The 16115-nt window shown below is 33.5% G+C and overlaps 1 protein-coding gene across 1 annotated transcript; it reads right to left on the reverse strand.

Moving 5' to 3' along the window:
• Positions 1–10993: 10993 nt before the first annotated feature.
• LOC141511574 (olfactory receptor 6C2-like) lies at positions 10994–11941 on the reverse strand. The gene has a single exon (XM_074220712.1). The coding sequence runs from the start codon at positions 11939–11941 to the stop codon at positions 10994–10996; it is 948 nt and encodes a 315-aa protein (XP_074076813.1).
• Between the last annotated feature and the right edge of the window lie 4174 nt (positions 11942–16115).

A 16115-nucleotide genomic window follows, 5' to 3' on the forward strand; every position in this document is an offset into this window, starting at 1 on the left:
AGGTTATACATGAACAGTCATGCTTAACATAATTTCATGTTAGTTTTATTGTTAATGAAGAATCAGAACTAAAGGGGGAAAATATTAAACACTTTAAAAGTGAAAGTAATAAGCTTTGGTCTGCATTCAGACTACATAGTTTTGTTTTGCAATGAAGATGGCATTTCCCTTCACAAGGCTTTTAGAATTATCTTTGGTTAGTGAACTGCTAATAGGAGGTAAGTCCATCATACACTTATTCACATCTTTAAAATGTTTCTTAAATGCAGAAATAGGATCTATATATTGAGAAAAGCCTGTTTCCTGCATCTATTGAAGCAATTTTAGAATTTTTATGGTTTTTATTATTGATATTATATTTTCTATATTTTTTGTTTTCCTGATATCCAGCAATATTCATTCCCTATTAAAATATTGTTATTATGAACAATCCTTTTAAAAATATTTTGCAGGATATGGTAAAGTTCTGTTCAGTCTTGATCTTGCTTTTCTCTGTTCCTGCTGCTCCTGTTCCTCCTGTTTCTACTTCCTTCTACTTGACTGATCACAAAGAACTGTCAGACTTCAATTTCTCATTTGGATCTCTCAGATGTCTCCATTGAGGCATTCTAAATAAAAGCATATTAGGGGCTCTAGTCTGAGCACTTGATAGTTATAGGTTGCATAGTGGATTGAGTTGCAGGCTAGAAATCAGTAATACCCAAATTTTAAATTCTGTCTCAGATACTTTCTAGCAGTATGACAGTGAGCAAACCACAGAATTAGCAGCAGCTGCTGCTTCCAGAACTCTCAGCCCAAGGATGGTGAGGTTATTGGAAGGAGATTAAAAGAGTCTCTTGGCTTACACTGAGATAATCCGATCTGGGTCTCAGTCTGGGATCCCAGGCCCAGGAAGAGGAGCAGAATCACAACAGAACTTACTGGTACAGCAGAGCAGGGACCCTTCTCAAAGTTCCATTACAGAAAAGAATGCTTGTGGTCACCAACAGAGCAGAGTACAGGTCAGGAGAATAGTAAACCTTTCCTTAGATCATAAGACTTGGGTAGAATTGAAAATGTGCAGGTCCCAAGAAGTATTTCTGAAAACAGTTTCAAACCCCTCCAAAAGTTTAGAAACAGAACCCTGCCTTAACAAAGAGTTAATATCAAGTCATAGGTTAGGAAAATGAGTAAACAATACAAGAAAAAATAATCTGACCATAAACAGTTACTATGGTCATGAGAAAGATTGAAATACTCAGACAAAGATAACAAAACCAAAACTTCTATATGCAAAGCTTCCAAGAAAAATATGAATTGGTCTCAGACCATGTAAGAGCTCAAAAAGGATGCTGAAAATCAAGTAAAGGAGGTAGAAGAAAAATTGAGAATAGAAATGAGAGTAATGCAGGAAAATCATGAGTCAGCAGTTTGGTGAAGGAGCTATCAAAAAATACTGAAAAAAGGTAGCATCTGAAAAACCAGACCGAGTCAAATGGGAAAAGATGTCCAAAAAGCCAATGAAGAAAAAAATGTCTTAAAGAATAGAATTGGTCAAATGAAAAGGGAGATGCAAAAGCTCACTGAAGAAATAATTCCTTAATATATTGAATGGAGCAAAGGAAAGCTGATGACTTTGTGAGAAATCAAGAAACAATAAAACAAAACCAATAGAATGAAAAATTAGAAAAAAATTGTGAAACATCTCATTGGAAAAACTATCATCTGGAAAACACTGACCTGGAAAATATATTCAAGAGAGATAATTTAAAACTGATTGGACTACCAGAAAGCCAAGGATGAAATAAAAGGAGCCTAGACCTTATTTTTTTCAAGAAATTATCAAGGAAAACTGTTAGAGGATAAAACAGAAATTGAATCCACCAATCACATCCTAAAAGAGATGCCAAAATGAAAATTACAGAAATGTTACAGCCAAATTTCAGAACTCCCAGGTCAAAGAGAAAATACCGCAAGCATCCAGAAAGAAACAATTCAATCACCATGGGGCTACAATTAGGTTGACACAAGATTTAGCAGGTTCTACAATAAGGGATCATTGTGTTTGAAATATTCCAGGAAACAAAAGAATGTTGTTTACAACCAAGAATCAATTACTAAGCAAAACTTAACATACTTTCAGGGGAAATGATGGACATTCAGTAATATAGGGAGCTTTCAAACTTTCCTGATGAGATGAACTGAATATTTGATCTTCAAATACAAGACAAGTAAAGTATAAAATAAGGTAAACAGGAAAGGCAAATCTTAAGGCACTTAATGATGTTGAACTGCTTGTATCCCTCATGGGAAGATCATGCTGACAATTCATATGAACTTTCTCATTTATTAGAGTAGTTATTTATTATATTTACCATCATGAATATTATATATTTTATATATATAGTTCATTATAAAGATATTTTTTGTTTTGTTTGTCCTTCATTTTCAAAGAAGACTGATATCAGGGAGGTGATGCTATGACAAGCACATGAATTGGATTTGAGTGAGGGGGTGCTGTGCTTGGTCATCAGCCTCACTTTCTCCTCCAGAGCCATCTGCATCTAGTGGCTAGATATGAATCAAGATGACTGGAAATGGCCCTGGATGTGAGTCAATCATGATTAAATGACTTGCCCAAGGTCACATAGCTAGTTAGTATCAAGTATCTGAGGCTGGATTCTAACTCTTGTCCTTCTGACTCTGAGGCCAGTGCTCTATCCACTGCACCAATAGGTGAGAGAGGAATATACTGGGAAAGGGATAGGGGAAGGTAGAATAGGGTAAGTTATTTCATAAAAAAAAGAGGCAATAAAAAATTATCAGTGGAGTAGAAGAAAGGGGATTTGAGGGGGAGTTAGTCTTACTCTCATTGAAATGGGCTCAGAGAAGGAAAAAACACTCAATTGGTATATAAATCTATCTTAGAGAAAAGTAGGAGGGGAAAAGGATTGGAGGAAGAGGAAAGTGATAGAAGGGAGAGAAGACTGAAGGAAGGCATAGTCAGGCACAAACACTTTTGAGGAAGAAAAGGGTGAAAGAAGAGAGAAAATAAATAGGGTGGAGGAAGGAAGATGGAGGGAAACCCAGTAAGCTGTAGTAACTGTGTGAAAAAATAATGTTATAAATTTCTCTGATAAAGATGTAATTTCTCAAACATAGAAAAGTGAATCAGATATGTAAAAAATAAGAGCCGTTCCTCAGTTGATAAATGGTCAAAAGGTTTGTATGCTTTTCAGGTAAAGTTATCAATGCTATTTAAATTATTTTTTTAAATATCCTAATTGAATATGGATTTTCTACCTTTACCTCCCCCACCACCAGCATGTTGGCAAACAATCTGGTATAAGTTGGGCATGCACAATCATGTTTAACATATTTCCTTAGTAATCATGTTATTAAGAAGGTATTAGAACTGAGGGGGAAAAACATAAGAAAGAAAAAACAATATAAAAGAATTTCATAAAAGTGAACATTGAATGCTTTGCTCTGCATTCAGATCTCACAGGTTTTTCCTCTGCAAGTGAATGGCATTTTCCATTAAAAGTCTCTCAGGATTTTCCTTGCTCGCTGCTGAGTGATCTGCTGAGAGGATATGCATTCATCATAGCTGATCATTTCAAAATGTTAATATGCCCAGTTTTATCTTGGTTCTACTAAATTCATTCAACATCAGTTCATGTTAGTCTTTCCATGCTTCTTTATAGTCTGGTCACTTGTGATTTCTTACAAAATAATAGTAATACCAATTATTCATATACCATAACTTATTTAGCCATTATCCAATTGGTGGACATCCCCTCAATTTCCAATTCTTTGATGCTATAAATATTTTTGAATGTAAAACTTTTCCCAATTTTTTATCATCTTTTTGGGATATAGGTCTAATAGTGGTATGGCTAGATAAATTTTTTTGCCCTTTGGGTATAGTTCCAAATTACTCTGCAGAATGATTAGATCAGTTCACATCAGTTCACAAAAATGCTGCACTAGTATTCCAAATTTCCCCCATCATCTTCAACATTGACCATATTTCTTTTTAGTCATCTGAGAGGCATGAGGTGGTACCTCAAAGTTGTTGTTATTTGCATTTCTCTAATCACTAAGAAATTGAAGCATTTTTTCATATTATTATAAACAGATTTAAATCCTTTATCTTAAAACTGCCTGTTCATATGCTTTGACCATTTTTACATTGGAGAATGACTTGTAATCTTATAAATTTGATTTAGTTCTCTTCATATTTTAAAAATGAGTGCTTTGTCAGAAACAGTTTCTGTGAAAATTGTTTCCCAATTTTCTGCATTCCTTCAAATTCTGACTCCATTGATTTTATTTGTGAAAAACTTTTTAAATTTTATTTGATAAAAATTGTCCACTTTGCAGTTTATAAAGTTCTCTTTCTCTTGTTTGGTCATAAACTTCTCTCATTTCCATAAATCCCACAGATATAGTATATTTTGTTCTCTTACTTGATCTATGGTATTACCGTTTAGGTCTTAATCTTCTTATACCCATTTTGACCTCATTTTGGTAGAAGGTGTGGGATGTGGATCTAACTAGGTTTTGCCATACTATTTTCCAATTTTCCTGACAGGTTTTTTTAAATCAAATCATCCCAGAAGCTAGTGTCTTTGGCATTATCAAATAGTCATTTACTACTATTCCTTTTGTAACTAATCTAATCCACAGATACACCATTCTATGTCTTAGCCAGTACCAGACACCTTTGATAATGGTTGTTTATAAAATAGTTGTAGATATTCTATGGCTAGATCAGGTTCCTTTACTTGGTTTTTTCATTAATACCCTCAATCTTCTTGATTTTTTTTTACTTCAGATGAATTTTTTTCCAGCTCTGTAAAGTATATCTTTTGTAGTTTGATTAATATAATCCTAAATAAGCAATTTATTTGGATAGAATTATCATTTTTTTATTTTATCAGCTTGGTCTAGCCATGAACAAGTGACATTTTTCCAATTAGTTACATCTGACTTTATTTGTATAAAAGTATTTTATAAATGTATTCATATAGTTTCTGGGTTAGTGTTGGGAGGTAGATTTCCATGATTATTTTTTTTGTTGTTGTCTACAGCAAATTTAAATGAAATTTCTCTTTATATCTCTTGCTACTGTGCTTTGTTGGGAATATATAGAAATAGTGATGATTTGTGTGACATATACTGTAAATCCTGCTACTTTGCTAAAATTGCTGATTGTTTGAAATAGTTCTTAGTTGATTTTCCAGGGTTCTCTAAGTATACCATTATATCATCTGTAAAGAAAGAATTTCAATTGCTTTTCTTGTTTTATTGTTAAAAATGGCATTTCTAATAAAATATTGAATTGCAGTGAAGATAATGGATATACTTATTTCATCCACATCTCACATCCTCTATGAATATCATAGACCAATTAAGAAATCAAGAAATACTCTCTCTGTTGGATCTATGGAAAGAGAAATTCCTGACCAAACAAAACTCAGAAAACATTATTAATGGCAAATTGGATGATTTGATTATATTAAATTAAAAAGGGGTTGCACAAATAAAATCAATGCAATTAAGATTAGAAGGAATGCAGAAAGATGAGAAAGAATTCTCAGAGCCCATCTATTATATATATAATGAATTGCTATTTCTGTAAATTATGAGCAGCTAGATTTTAAAGAAGCATGGAAAGATTTGCCTGAATGCATGCTGAGATGAGCAGAACCAAGAAAACATGGTTCACATTATCTAAAACATTGTGTTGTGAGATGATCAGCTATAATGGATGTAGCTCTTTTCAGCAATTCAGTGATCAAGAACAATCCTGAGATCTAGCATGGAAAAATACTACCTGCCAAGGGAAAAATGGATTCTGAATGCAGAACAAACCATCCTTTGTTCACTTTAAAACTTCTTTTATGTTGTTTCTCTCTCATAATATCTTTTGTCCCCACTTAGTTCTAATTCCTTTTTCACAATAGGATTAATATAGATAAAAGTTAAACCAACTCTTTCCAGATTGTTTACTGCCTTGGGCAGGGGATGGAGAGAGGATGAATGAAACACATAAATTTGTAAATGAATGAATGTTGAAAATTATCATTGTGTGTAATTGAAAAAAATAAGATAAAAGAATAAAAAATAAAAAACAAAACCATATATCATCTAGGCAGAATATTGGAAAAGCACATTTTCATCTGTTTAATAATCATGGTATATTTATATTTTTCTCGGAATTTCCCAAGAGAATCACTTAGTTATGGTGTAAAACTAATGCTCAGCATTACGTACTCCTATAAATCTCATCCCTTTGTACCTTTCTCTCCCAGTTTAAGTCCAAACCACTCATTTATTTTTGTTTTGGCAGAGTAATGAAAATTGCTTGCTGCTCAACCTGGGAAGAAACACCATAATGAAATTAAGACTCTGCATCTGTGTTTGAATATATCCACCATCTTAATTTTAATAAGAAAACACAATGTATATGATGTCAGAAAAATTCTAAGTACTAATTCAATTTTTTAATCCTTTGAACCCAGGAAAGACAAATAGGAAGCATATGTGTAGGAACAGTGCAATAAAAGTATTATTAAATAGCAACATCATTAAATAAAGATTATAGTTGTGCAGTATTAGACGCATGAGTCACTTATGCCTTCATGCATATGTAATGACAATACATGTTTCTTTCCTATAGTTTCCTTTAATTGTTAGCTAATCGTTCAATCAGTAATGAGCTGTTTTTCTCAGTTTTATTTGAGGAATATTTTATTACAACTTTTATTATGTACTACCTTATTAAATATTTTTGCTTTGAAGTCATTGTGTTCTGTGCTTGAGTAATGAAAAAAATATATTGATGGAAGTTAGGGAATTGTGGTTTCGATTGGATTTAAAACCTAGAGAATACCACAGACGTTATATATCCCTAGACTTGGTTCCCATTTTGTGAGTTAAAAAGGTACCTTCAGGTGCTACACAGTAAATTTACCTTCACTAAAATCACGGCTAATGATAGCTTGTTAATATATTCAAAGGTTTGATGAGAGGAAATAATATAGGTGAATACATTTCCTTAACAACCTTTTATTTAAAAAAAATTCTGTACTTAATGGAAGAATAACTATTAATATTAAAATCTTTTCCCCCTTTACATACCACTAGATGCAAAAGAAAAATCTGTTGGGGAGCAAGCTAGTAACAAACTTTGGCCCTTACTAAATTTTTTTCTGGTCTTATGACTAATAAACTATCTCTTATAGATCTGTAAAATATGATGCTAGAAATGAGTGATTCTGGAATGGAAGGAGTCAAAGGCTTTTTGATTATTTTTTTAAGGAGGGAGAAAAATTCATAGATTGCTACTGAGAGAAAAAAGCAAATGTTAATAAATGTTGAAAATGATAACTTCTGATTTCTTATTTCAGGGCATCCTATCTTTCAATCTTGATGTACTTTTTTGAGCTTTGCCTTTTAGTTTTAGAGATATTCAGTCCAAACTCCATATGAAAATTTACATAGACTAATTTCAGTGTTCTACCACGAGATCTCAGTATTTGGGTTTTTGTGTTTTATAATATGGATCACTAGGTCAAATTGACTTTCACATGACTGCACAACTTTGAATATTCTGTTATTGACATCTTTGTCCCAGGAAGCTCAGCGTTGGGAAGATTTTATCATTCTACAGGAACTCATAACACTTGTTAATCCACCTCATCATTACCCTTTTTTTAAGTGCAAGCTGAGCTCAAACATCCCTTCATATCTCAATGCCCTACTTTGGGATTTCTCTGACTGACTTCTCCACCATGCTTGTAAACTGAACTGTCCCTCCCACTTTTCAATTTTCTTTTATAAATTTTCAAATCTATTGTGTATTTCATTTTGTTCCCCAGTTACATGTAAAAATAATTTTAAACCTATGTTTTTATAACTTTGAGTTTCAAATTCTCTCACTTCCTCCATCTACATCCCCCACCTCCTTTGAGAAGACAAGCAATTTGGTATAGATTATGTGTAGTCATGCAAAACATTTCCATAATATTCATATTTTTAAAGATCATATAGACCAAAAATACCCTCAAGAAATATAAAGTAAGAAAAAAAAAGTGTATTTAAACACAATCAGTTCTTTCTCTGGAAATGGATAGCATTATCTATCATAAGTCCTTCACAATTGTTTTGGATCACTGTATTGCTGGAAATATCTAAGTCATTCACAGGTTGTGTACTTTGTGCATAGTACATTTCATTTTTTTAGGGGTCTTTTTGCAAGGCAATGGGGTTAAGTGGCTTGCCCAAGGCCACACAGCTATGCGATTATTAAGTTTCTGAGGCCGGATTTGAACTCAGTTACTCCTGACTCTAGGCCCAGTGCTCTATCCACTGTGTCACCTAGCTGCCCCTAGTAGATTTCATTTTGCATCAGCTCATGTAACTTTTTCCTGGTTTTTATGAGAGCATCCTGCCCACCATTTCTTAAAACTAAATAATATTCTACCACAATTATTTACCACAATTTGTTCAGTCAAACCCTATTTCATGGGCATCTCTCAATTTTCAATTCTTTGCCAGCAAAAAAGAGCTACTTAAATATTTTTATACAAAGACCCTTTTCCTTTTTCTTTTTTTATGGATTTTGGAATACAAACCTGGTAATGACATTGCCATATCAAAAGGTAGACATGGTTTTTATAGCCCTTTTGGCATAGATCCAAATTGCTTTACAGAACAATTGAATCAGTTCAAAACTTCAACAGTGTATTGATGTCTTATTTTTCCCATATCTCTTCCAACATTGTCACTTTTTTGTTTTAATTTGCATTTCTCCAATAAAAAGGAATTAGAAGAGCAGCTAGGTGGCACAATGATTAGAGCACCTGCCCTGGAGTCAGAAGAACCTGAGTTCAAACCTGGCATCAGACATTAATAACCGCCTAGCTGTGTGACCTTGGGCAAGTCACTTAACCACATTGCTTTAAATAAATTTTAAAAAGAAATAAAGAAAAGAAAGGAAAAAAGTGAATTAGAACCTTTTGTAATATTCATCTGAAAATTGAACATATCCTTCAATCTGTCAATTAGGCATACTTTTCAACTTTCTTTTATATGTGTTATGTTGCTAAATAGATTTTAATTTCTTGGTGGGATGCAGAGATTGTCTTTCTTTTTCATATTTATATCTTTATGCTTATCATAGTGCCTTGTATTTAATAAGCACTTAATAAATGTATATTGACTTATGTAGAAAGCTTAAAAATTTTTGATGATAAATTTCTTTTGCATGGTTGGTTCTAAATAAATGTTCTTTGAATTTTATAGAAATGAAGTATGAGATGGTTGAAAGAACTTGAAAATCTTTGGAAAGGGGATAGAATGGAAAGTGGAAAGCTTCATTCAGTGAGGATTTCTAGAAAAGAGAAAAATGTCATGAGATAAAGTTCTATGGGGAGTAGTCATTAGTAGGATAATAAAATTGGATCATAGGTCTCAGAGAAAAGAGCTCAGTTATTTTGATTTTCTTTTACTAATTTTGTACCTGAATATCAATTATCTCTTTAATTTTTAAATGCTATTTTATCTTTTCCCAATTACATATCATAAAATTTTAGCATTCAATTTATAAGATTTTGAGTTCCAAACTTTTTTCCCCTCTCTCCTTTTCCTCTTTTCTGAAAAACGTAGGCATTTTGATAAAGTTTACATGTAAATTTCATGTAAATTATATTTCCATATTAGTATCAATTTCTGAAGAATAAGAATAATAGAATAACATTAAGAATGAATTAATTAAAAATATACTTAGATCTATATTCGGAGTCCATCAGTTCTTTATCTGTACACATATAACATTTTCTTTTGTGAATCCTTTGTACAATCTTGTATCATTGTGTGGTTGAGAAGAGTTGGGTCATTCTTTGTTCTTATCACTGAATGGTGCAGATACAATGTTTTCCTGACTCTGCTCATTTTATTTTGTTTATACAAGTCCATCATTTCTCACTGTACAATAAAATTTCTTCCCATTCATACAGCATATTTGTTCAGACCTTTCCCAGTTGATATCTGACTTTTCAACTTCCAACATTTTTTCTACCACAGTAAAAGTTGCTAAAAAGATTTTTACACATGCAGGTCCTTTCCGCATTTGTATTATTTTTGGCATATAGATCTTATGGTGGTTTTGCTGTATGAAAGGGTATGTATACTTTGTTTACCCTTTGGGCATCAAAATTGTTCTCCAGAATCTTCGGATAAGTTCACAACTCTGCCCAAAGTGTACTAGAGTCATCTTCAACATTTATCATTTTCATTTTTTGTCACATTAACCAATCTGAAATATGAATTGATACCTCAGGGTTGTTTTGATTTGCATTTCTCTAATTAAAAGCTAGCTTTTTCAAGGTTATCTAAATAGATTAATACATCATTTGGAAAGAGTGTAACAGTTTGTTTTCCTCATTGTCTATTGTAATTCCTTCAGTTTCTTTTTCTTGTCTTATTGCTATAGTTAACATTTCTAGAACAATATTGAATCATAGTGGTGATAAGGGAAATCCCTGTTTCACTCCTGACCTTAATGGGAAAACTCGAGTTTATCACCATTATAGAGAATGCTTCTTGATGGGTTTGAGATTCTAAATACATCTTATAATTTTAAGGGATGCTCCTATGTTCTTTTTTATTTTAATAGGAATGATTGCTGTATTTTGTTAAAAATTTTTTCTTTATCTATTGAAATAATCATATGAATTGTGTTCATTTTATTATTGTTATGATCAATTATATTGAAGAATTTTTTTTAGTATTGAAACAACCTTCCAATTCTGGTATAAATGCCACTTAGGTATAAATTATAATCTTTGTGCCATATTGTTATAATCATCTTGATAGTATTTTGGTCAAAATTTATTCATAGAAATTCATTATGGAGATTGGTCTATAATGATCTTTCTCTGATTGAGATATCAGTACCATATCTGTGTCAATAGAGTAGTTTGGTAGGATTTGCAGTTGTCAATTATAGCTTTGAAATTAAGGAAATCCTTTTGAATCTATCTCTAAAAGCTTGTATCACTTGTTTATTTCTCAAGGTGTAAATAAAGGGATTCATTACTGGTGCCACTGAAGTTGCAAGCAGTATTACAATCTTATTTGAATTCACCCCTTCCTTTGCAGAAGGTTTGATATAGATGAAGATACAGCTGCCATAAGTCATGGAGACAACAATCATATGGGAGGAACAAGTGGAAAAAGCCTTTTTCCTTTGCTCAACTGAGGGGAATCCCAGAATGGTTTTCACAATAGAGGCATAAGATAGAACCACTAAGACTAAGGTACTGAGAAGTGTGAATGCTGCAGAGGCTAAAATCATTTTTTCTATGAACTGTGTATCAGAGCATGTGATCTCCAGCATTGGTGCTGCATCACAAGCAAAATGGTCAATTATATTGGAGTCACAGAATTCTAGCTCAAGACCCATAGAAAATGGTGTAAGGATTATCATTAACCCAGACAACCAACAACCCAGAAGGAGCTGGTAACAGACTCTGTTGTTCATGATGGTTGCATAGTGCAGGGGTTTGCAGATGGCTACATAGCGGTCATAAGACATGGCAGCTAAGAGAAAAAATTCAGAAGCCCCAAATAAAAAACAAAAAAATAATTGAGTGAAACAGGCATTATAGGTCACACTATAGTTCCCACTTGACAAGTGGTACAGGAATCCAGGAACAGAAGCAGTTGTGAATAATAATTCTAAGAAGGAAAAGTTTCTAAGAAAAAAATACATAGGTGTTTTAAGATGGAGATCCACCAAAGTGAGTGTGATGATGGTCAAATTCCCCATTATACTCAGCATGTAGCTCAGAAACAGGAAGAACAAAAGCAGAAGTTGTAGTTGTCTGTCATCTGTCAGTCCCCTAAGAACAAATAAAGTTATCTCTGTATGGTTTCTCATTTCTGACATCTGTCTTTTGATGGACCTGTGAGAGAGAGAAAGAAATAGAGTGAGACAGACAGAGACAGAGGCAGAGACAGATACATAGAGACAAAGAGAAATTGGAGCTGAAAAGAACCCTCATAACATGAAGTCACCTTTATATGGTTTGGAAATTTTTTATATTTTCAATGCAATTTTATTTTATTTTTTCAACTACATGTAGAGATAATTTTCAGCATTCATCTTTCTGAAAACTTTTGAGTTCTGTGTTTTTACCTTCTTTCCATGTCTTTCCACTCATCATGACCACCAGTAATTTGATATAGGCTATACATGTAGGGGCAACTAAGTGGCACAGTGGGTATTACTTCAGTCCTAGAGTCAGAAGAGACTGAGTTCAAACCTGGCCTCAGACACTTAATAATTACCTAGCTGTGGGACCTTGGGCAAACAAACCTCACTGCCTTGCAAAAACCAAATGAGTGTGTGTGTGTGTGTGTGTGTGTGTGTGTGTGTGTGTATGTGTGTGTGTGTATTTTCCACATTAGTCACATTGTGAAAAAAGAAAAAGAATTAAATGAGCTTGGCATTTTTATAAGGACTTTGGCCCCAGTCTTTCTTTTTCACCTCCAGTTCCTTGACTCCTCCATATTCTTTCCAAATCCACTTTAATTTGCATTATCTAATTACCACTCAAGTGGTACCACTCAGCTTGCAAAACTATGTTCCAACTTTTATTATGAAGAAAATCATTCTCCCCTGGACAACTTCAAAGTAATTTTATCTACACACATAGTGGCAAACCCTTGGGCCTAACCTCTTTTTTTCTAATTGTTATATTATTTTGATTGTGCACCAACTTATTTACATGCTTCTCATTTACCTTAGAGGCAGCTGGTTGATCTGTGGATAGAGGGCTATCCCTGGAATCAGAAGAAGCTAACCTCATATTCAACTTCAGGCTCTTCACAATTTATGAGCCCAGACAAATCTCCTTATGTCTATTTACTTGATGTAAGGATCAACTTGTAAAGGAACTGGCAAATAATTTCATTTTCTTTTATAAGGAAAACCCCATAGGTGATATGATCTCTTTGGTCCTGAAGAGTAGGACATGACTGAATAAGAATTCTATTATCATAACTCATCAGTTTTTTTAACTTTTAGAATCTTTTTTTAACTTTGAGACCTTTCAAAGAACAGGGATATTTAAGTTAAGAAAAGTTACAATCATAAAAGATTGCCATTAGAGTTTTAAAGAATTTCTCTCCCCAACCAAGTTGTCTCCAAATCCTTTTCCCTCTTTTCTCCTATCTAGAATCTCTACCCTGGTGATGAACTCCTTAATTGATTGTTTCTGCAATAAAATAGAAGTATATCTAATAAAGGAATACATAGTATAATAAATAGCTGGTGTATCATTATTATTATCATTATCATCATCATCATCATCATTATTATTATTATTATTATTATTATTATTATTATTGTTTAGAAGTGGAATTGTAGTTTTTGGAAGCTGAAGTACACCATAAAAGCTCTATCTACTTTGCTTCTGTAGAAGATCGACCTGAGTGGGTAATAATGTATAATTGGCATTCTACCCTACTGTCTGTTTTCCTATCTTTTAAAGGTAATATTATGTTAAAAAAAATTTGTACAATGATGGAGGCCAGATTTAGAGATAGGAATAGCAATAAAGGAAATATAAATTACAGTTTGTGCCTGTAGTTCAGTAGTGTAAAGAGACTGAGGTGGGTTATTTCTGCAAAGGTTTTGGCTATCAAAGAGTTAAACAGAATATTTTTTTCTTTCCCTTCTTGGAGGTGGTAGTTTGTGTGTTAGGAGAATGAGCTTAATGGAATTTCCCTTGTATTTCTGGATCCTTGTATTGATGATTATATATTCAAGAGTCATTTGAGACAGAAACAGGTCATTTTCTACATAACAGTGGAACATTGCAATGAGAAGTAACAATGGTCTGTCACCTTTTCCATTGCTCCTTTGCATCTTTGTAGATACCATCTGAGTTTGCTCACTTCGTCCGTGTGATTCTAAGGTTAAAGGAGAGGCAACTTAATTTGTTTTGAGCAAGGTCTCAGCATGAATTGTTATTCACAGATTATAAATCAATTCTGTTTAGCAACTATATGGATATTTTCCATCTGCATTCAATTTTCCTTCCTAATCCCCTGGATTAGGCTTCTTTTAGGAGACCCCATTTGTTTGAAGGAATGGATTTTATTTCTTCCCTGTAAAATATTCCCTACAGAGACCCCTATGAGGAATTCCTCCTAAATCTTGAGAAATGTGACCTCTGCATCACAGTTAATATTATATGTGAACATTTCATACAGTATAGAATACATCATTACAGAGAGCACGCATGGAACAATAATATTGGTTTTTTTGGATACATGATTATTGGAGCAATAATTCTTTTTTACAGGAAAGATTCCACAGAGAATGACTTCTTGACCCAGGATTATGGCCTATTAGAAACTTTTCTCTGAGCTGGTTTTCCTGACAAACTCCCTCTTCTGACACCAAGGGCTCACTGGACCTTTTGAAATAATTCTTTCTTTACTAGGAAGCATTACCTGTCCTTCATCCTCCAATAGTGTGCTCTTTCTTTTAGTTATCTTCACTCCCAGCCCTAAAAATGTCCCCTTTTTGTGTCAAATGACTTAGGATTGCTTTCATTTTAAGAAAGGAAGCTTTCATTCAGAGGAAATAGATTTAATGGAAAAAGTTCAAGAAATGTAGCATATTTCGTAATAAAAGAGAAAACTCCCTGAACTCCTGAGATTTCATAGCCTCTAAACCTGACCCTTACTTCATCAAAAGGCAGAAGTAAATTTTTGTTCAATCCTAAAGAAAATATCAGAAATACTGAATTTCAACCTGGAACATCAATAGTACTTGAAGGATTATCAAAACAGACTTTTTGTCTCTTTTCCCCTGCAGGAAGTTGGGTAATGGCCTGTGTAAAGGTACAATAAAGGGGATTCTGGAGTGTACCATGTGGTTTTGGTCACTATATCAGGTAATTTGGTTTTCTAAACTCTTCTCTGACAGAGTGAGGTCATCTATCCCATTGCTGCTGACATTGCAACTGGTCACCGAGCTGGTTAGGCACCATCTTTCACTAAATACTTGGTCGTTTTCTGTTGTGTCTCTTCAATCTCTCTGATCATGTGATTATAAGGACAGAGGGCAGAAAATTTTCCTATGTTTAGGGTAGGACCTGCTAACAATTTTCTTTTCTCTCTCTTTTTTTTAATCATTTGGAGACAATAAGGATAAAGTCACTTGCCCAGTATTACACACCTTGTCAGGTGTCTCAATTTGAATTTCAAATCAGGTCCTTTTGACTCCAAGGCTAGTGCTCTATCCATTGTGCCCCATAATTGTTTTCTAATAATCACTAATTAATAATATTCAGTAGCTAAACAAATGTTTCCCTTTTAAACCTCAGTTAATTTTTTTCCCATTCTGCATTGGAAATGGCTTCCTCAGGAGACCCCAATTAATTAAAGATATAGGATTTGCTTGATTGTTTTATCATAGTATTCACCATGAGTTTGGAGAAATGGAGCTTCACTCTTATAATTAAAATAATTTGGGTCAGCTCTTTGTCAGATAACATAGGATACATTCAGAATCAAGATGATCTGCTCTAGGTTGAGTAGAACCACAATTTACGGAAAGTTCAATTATTTTCCCATCATCAGTTCTTCAAAAGAAGAGGACCCAGAGACTCCTATCCCAAGCCCATTGCTTCTAAGAGGTTTAACTATGGAACTGCCTACATCCTATTTATGCAAGCGTCATCTCCAAAAACCTAGTGACCTCACACTGCCTAATGTGGACTCTACTCCATTTTCCCTCTCTGGGTAGTGAATATAATCTTCAATGTTACACCTTCCTCCAGCCTCCCTTGCATCTTTCTCTCTGAGCTCTTTTACAAGTTTGCTAGAGGCTAGAAATAATTGTTTTAGGTAATTCATTCTTTTGTACAATTAGCTTATTTTTTTAATGTTATAATCTTCTCAGGATACTTATTTGTTCAGTGATGAACCTTGTTCATTCAAAGGAAAAATATTCAGTTGTGAAATTTTATGAAACTTGCAACCTGTGAGTAGGGAGACAGTTTTTGTTGGGAAGCTCTCAAGCAACCCACAAATTGCTAAGACCAATA

This window comes from Macrotis lagotis, chromosome 2, assembly GCF_037893015.1.
Source record: "Macrotis lagotis isolate mMagLag1 chromosome 2, bilby.v1.9.chrom.fasta, whole genome shotgun sequence".
NCBI lineage: Eukaryota > Metazoa > Chordata > Mammalia > Peramelemorphia > Peramelidae > Macrotis > Macrotis lagotis.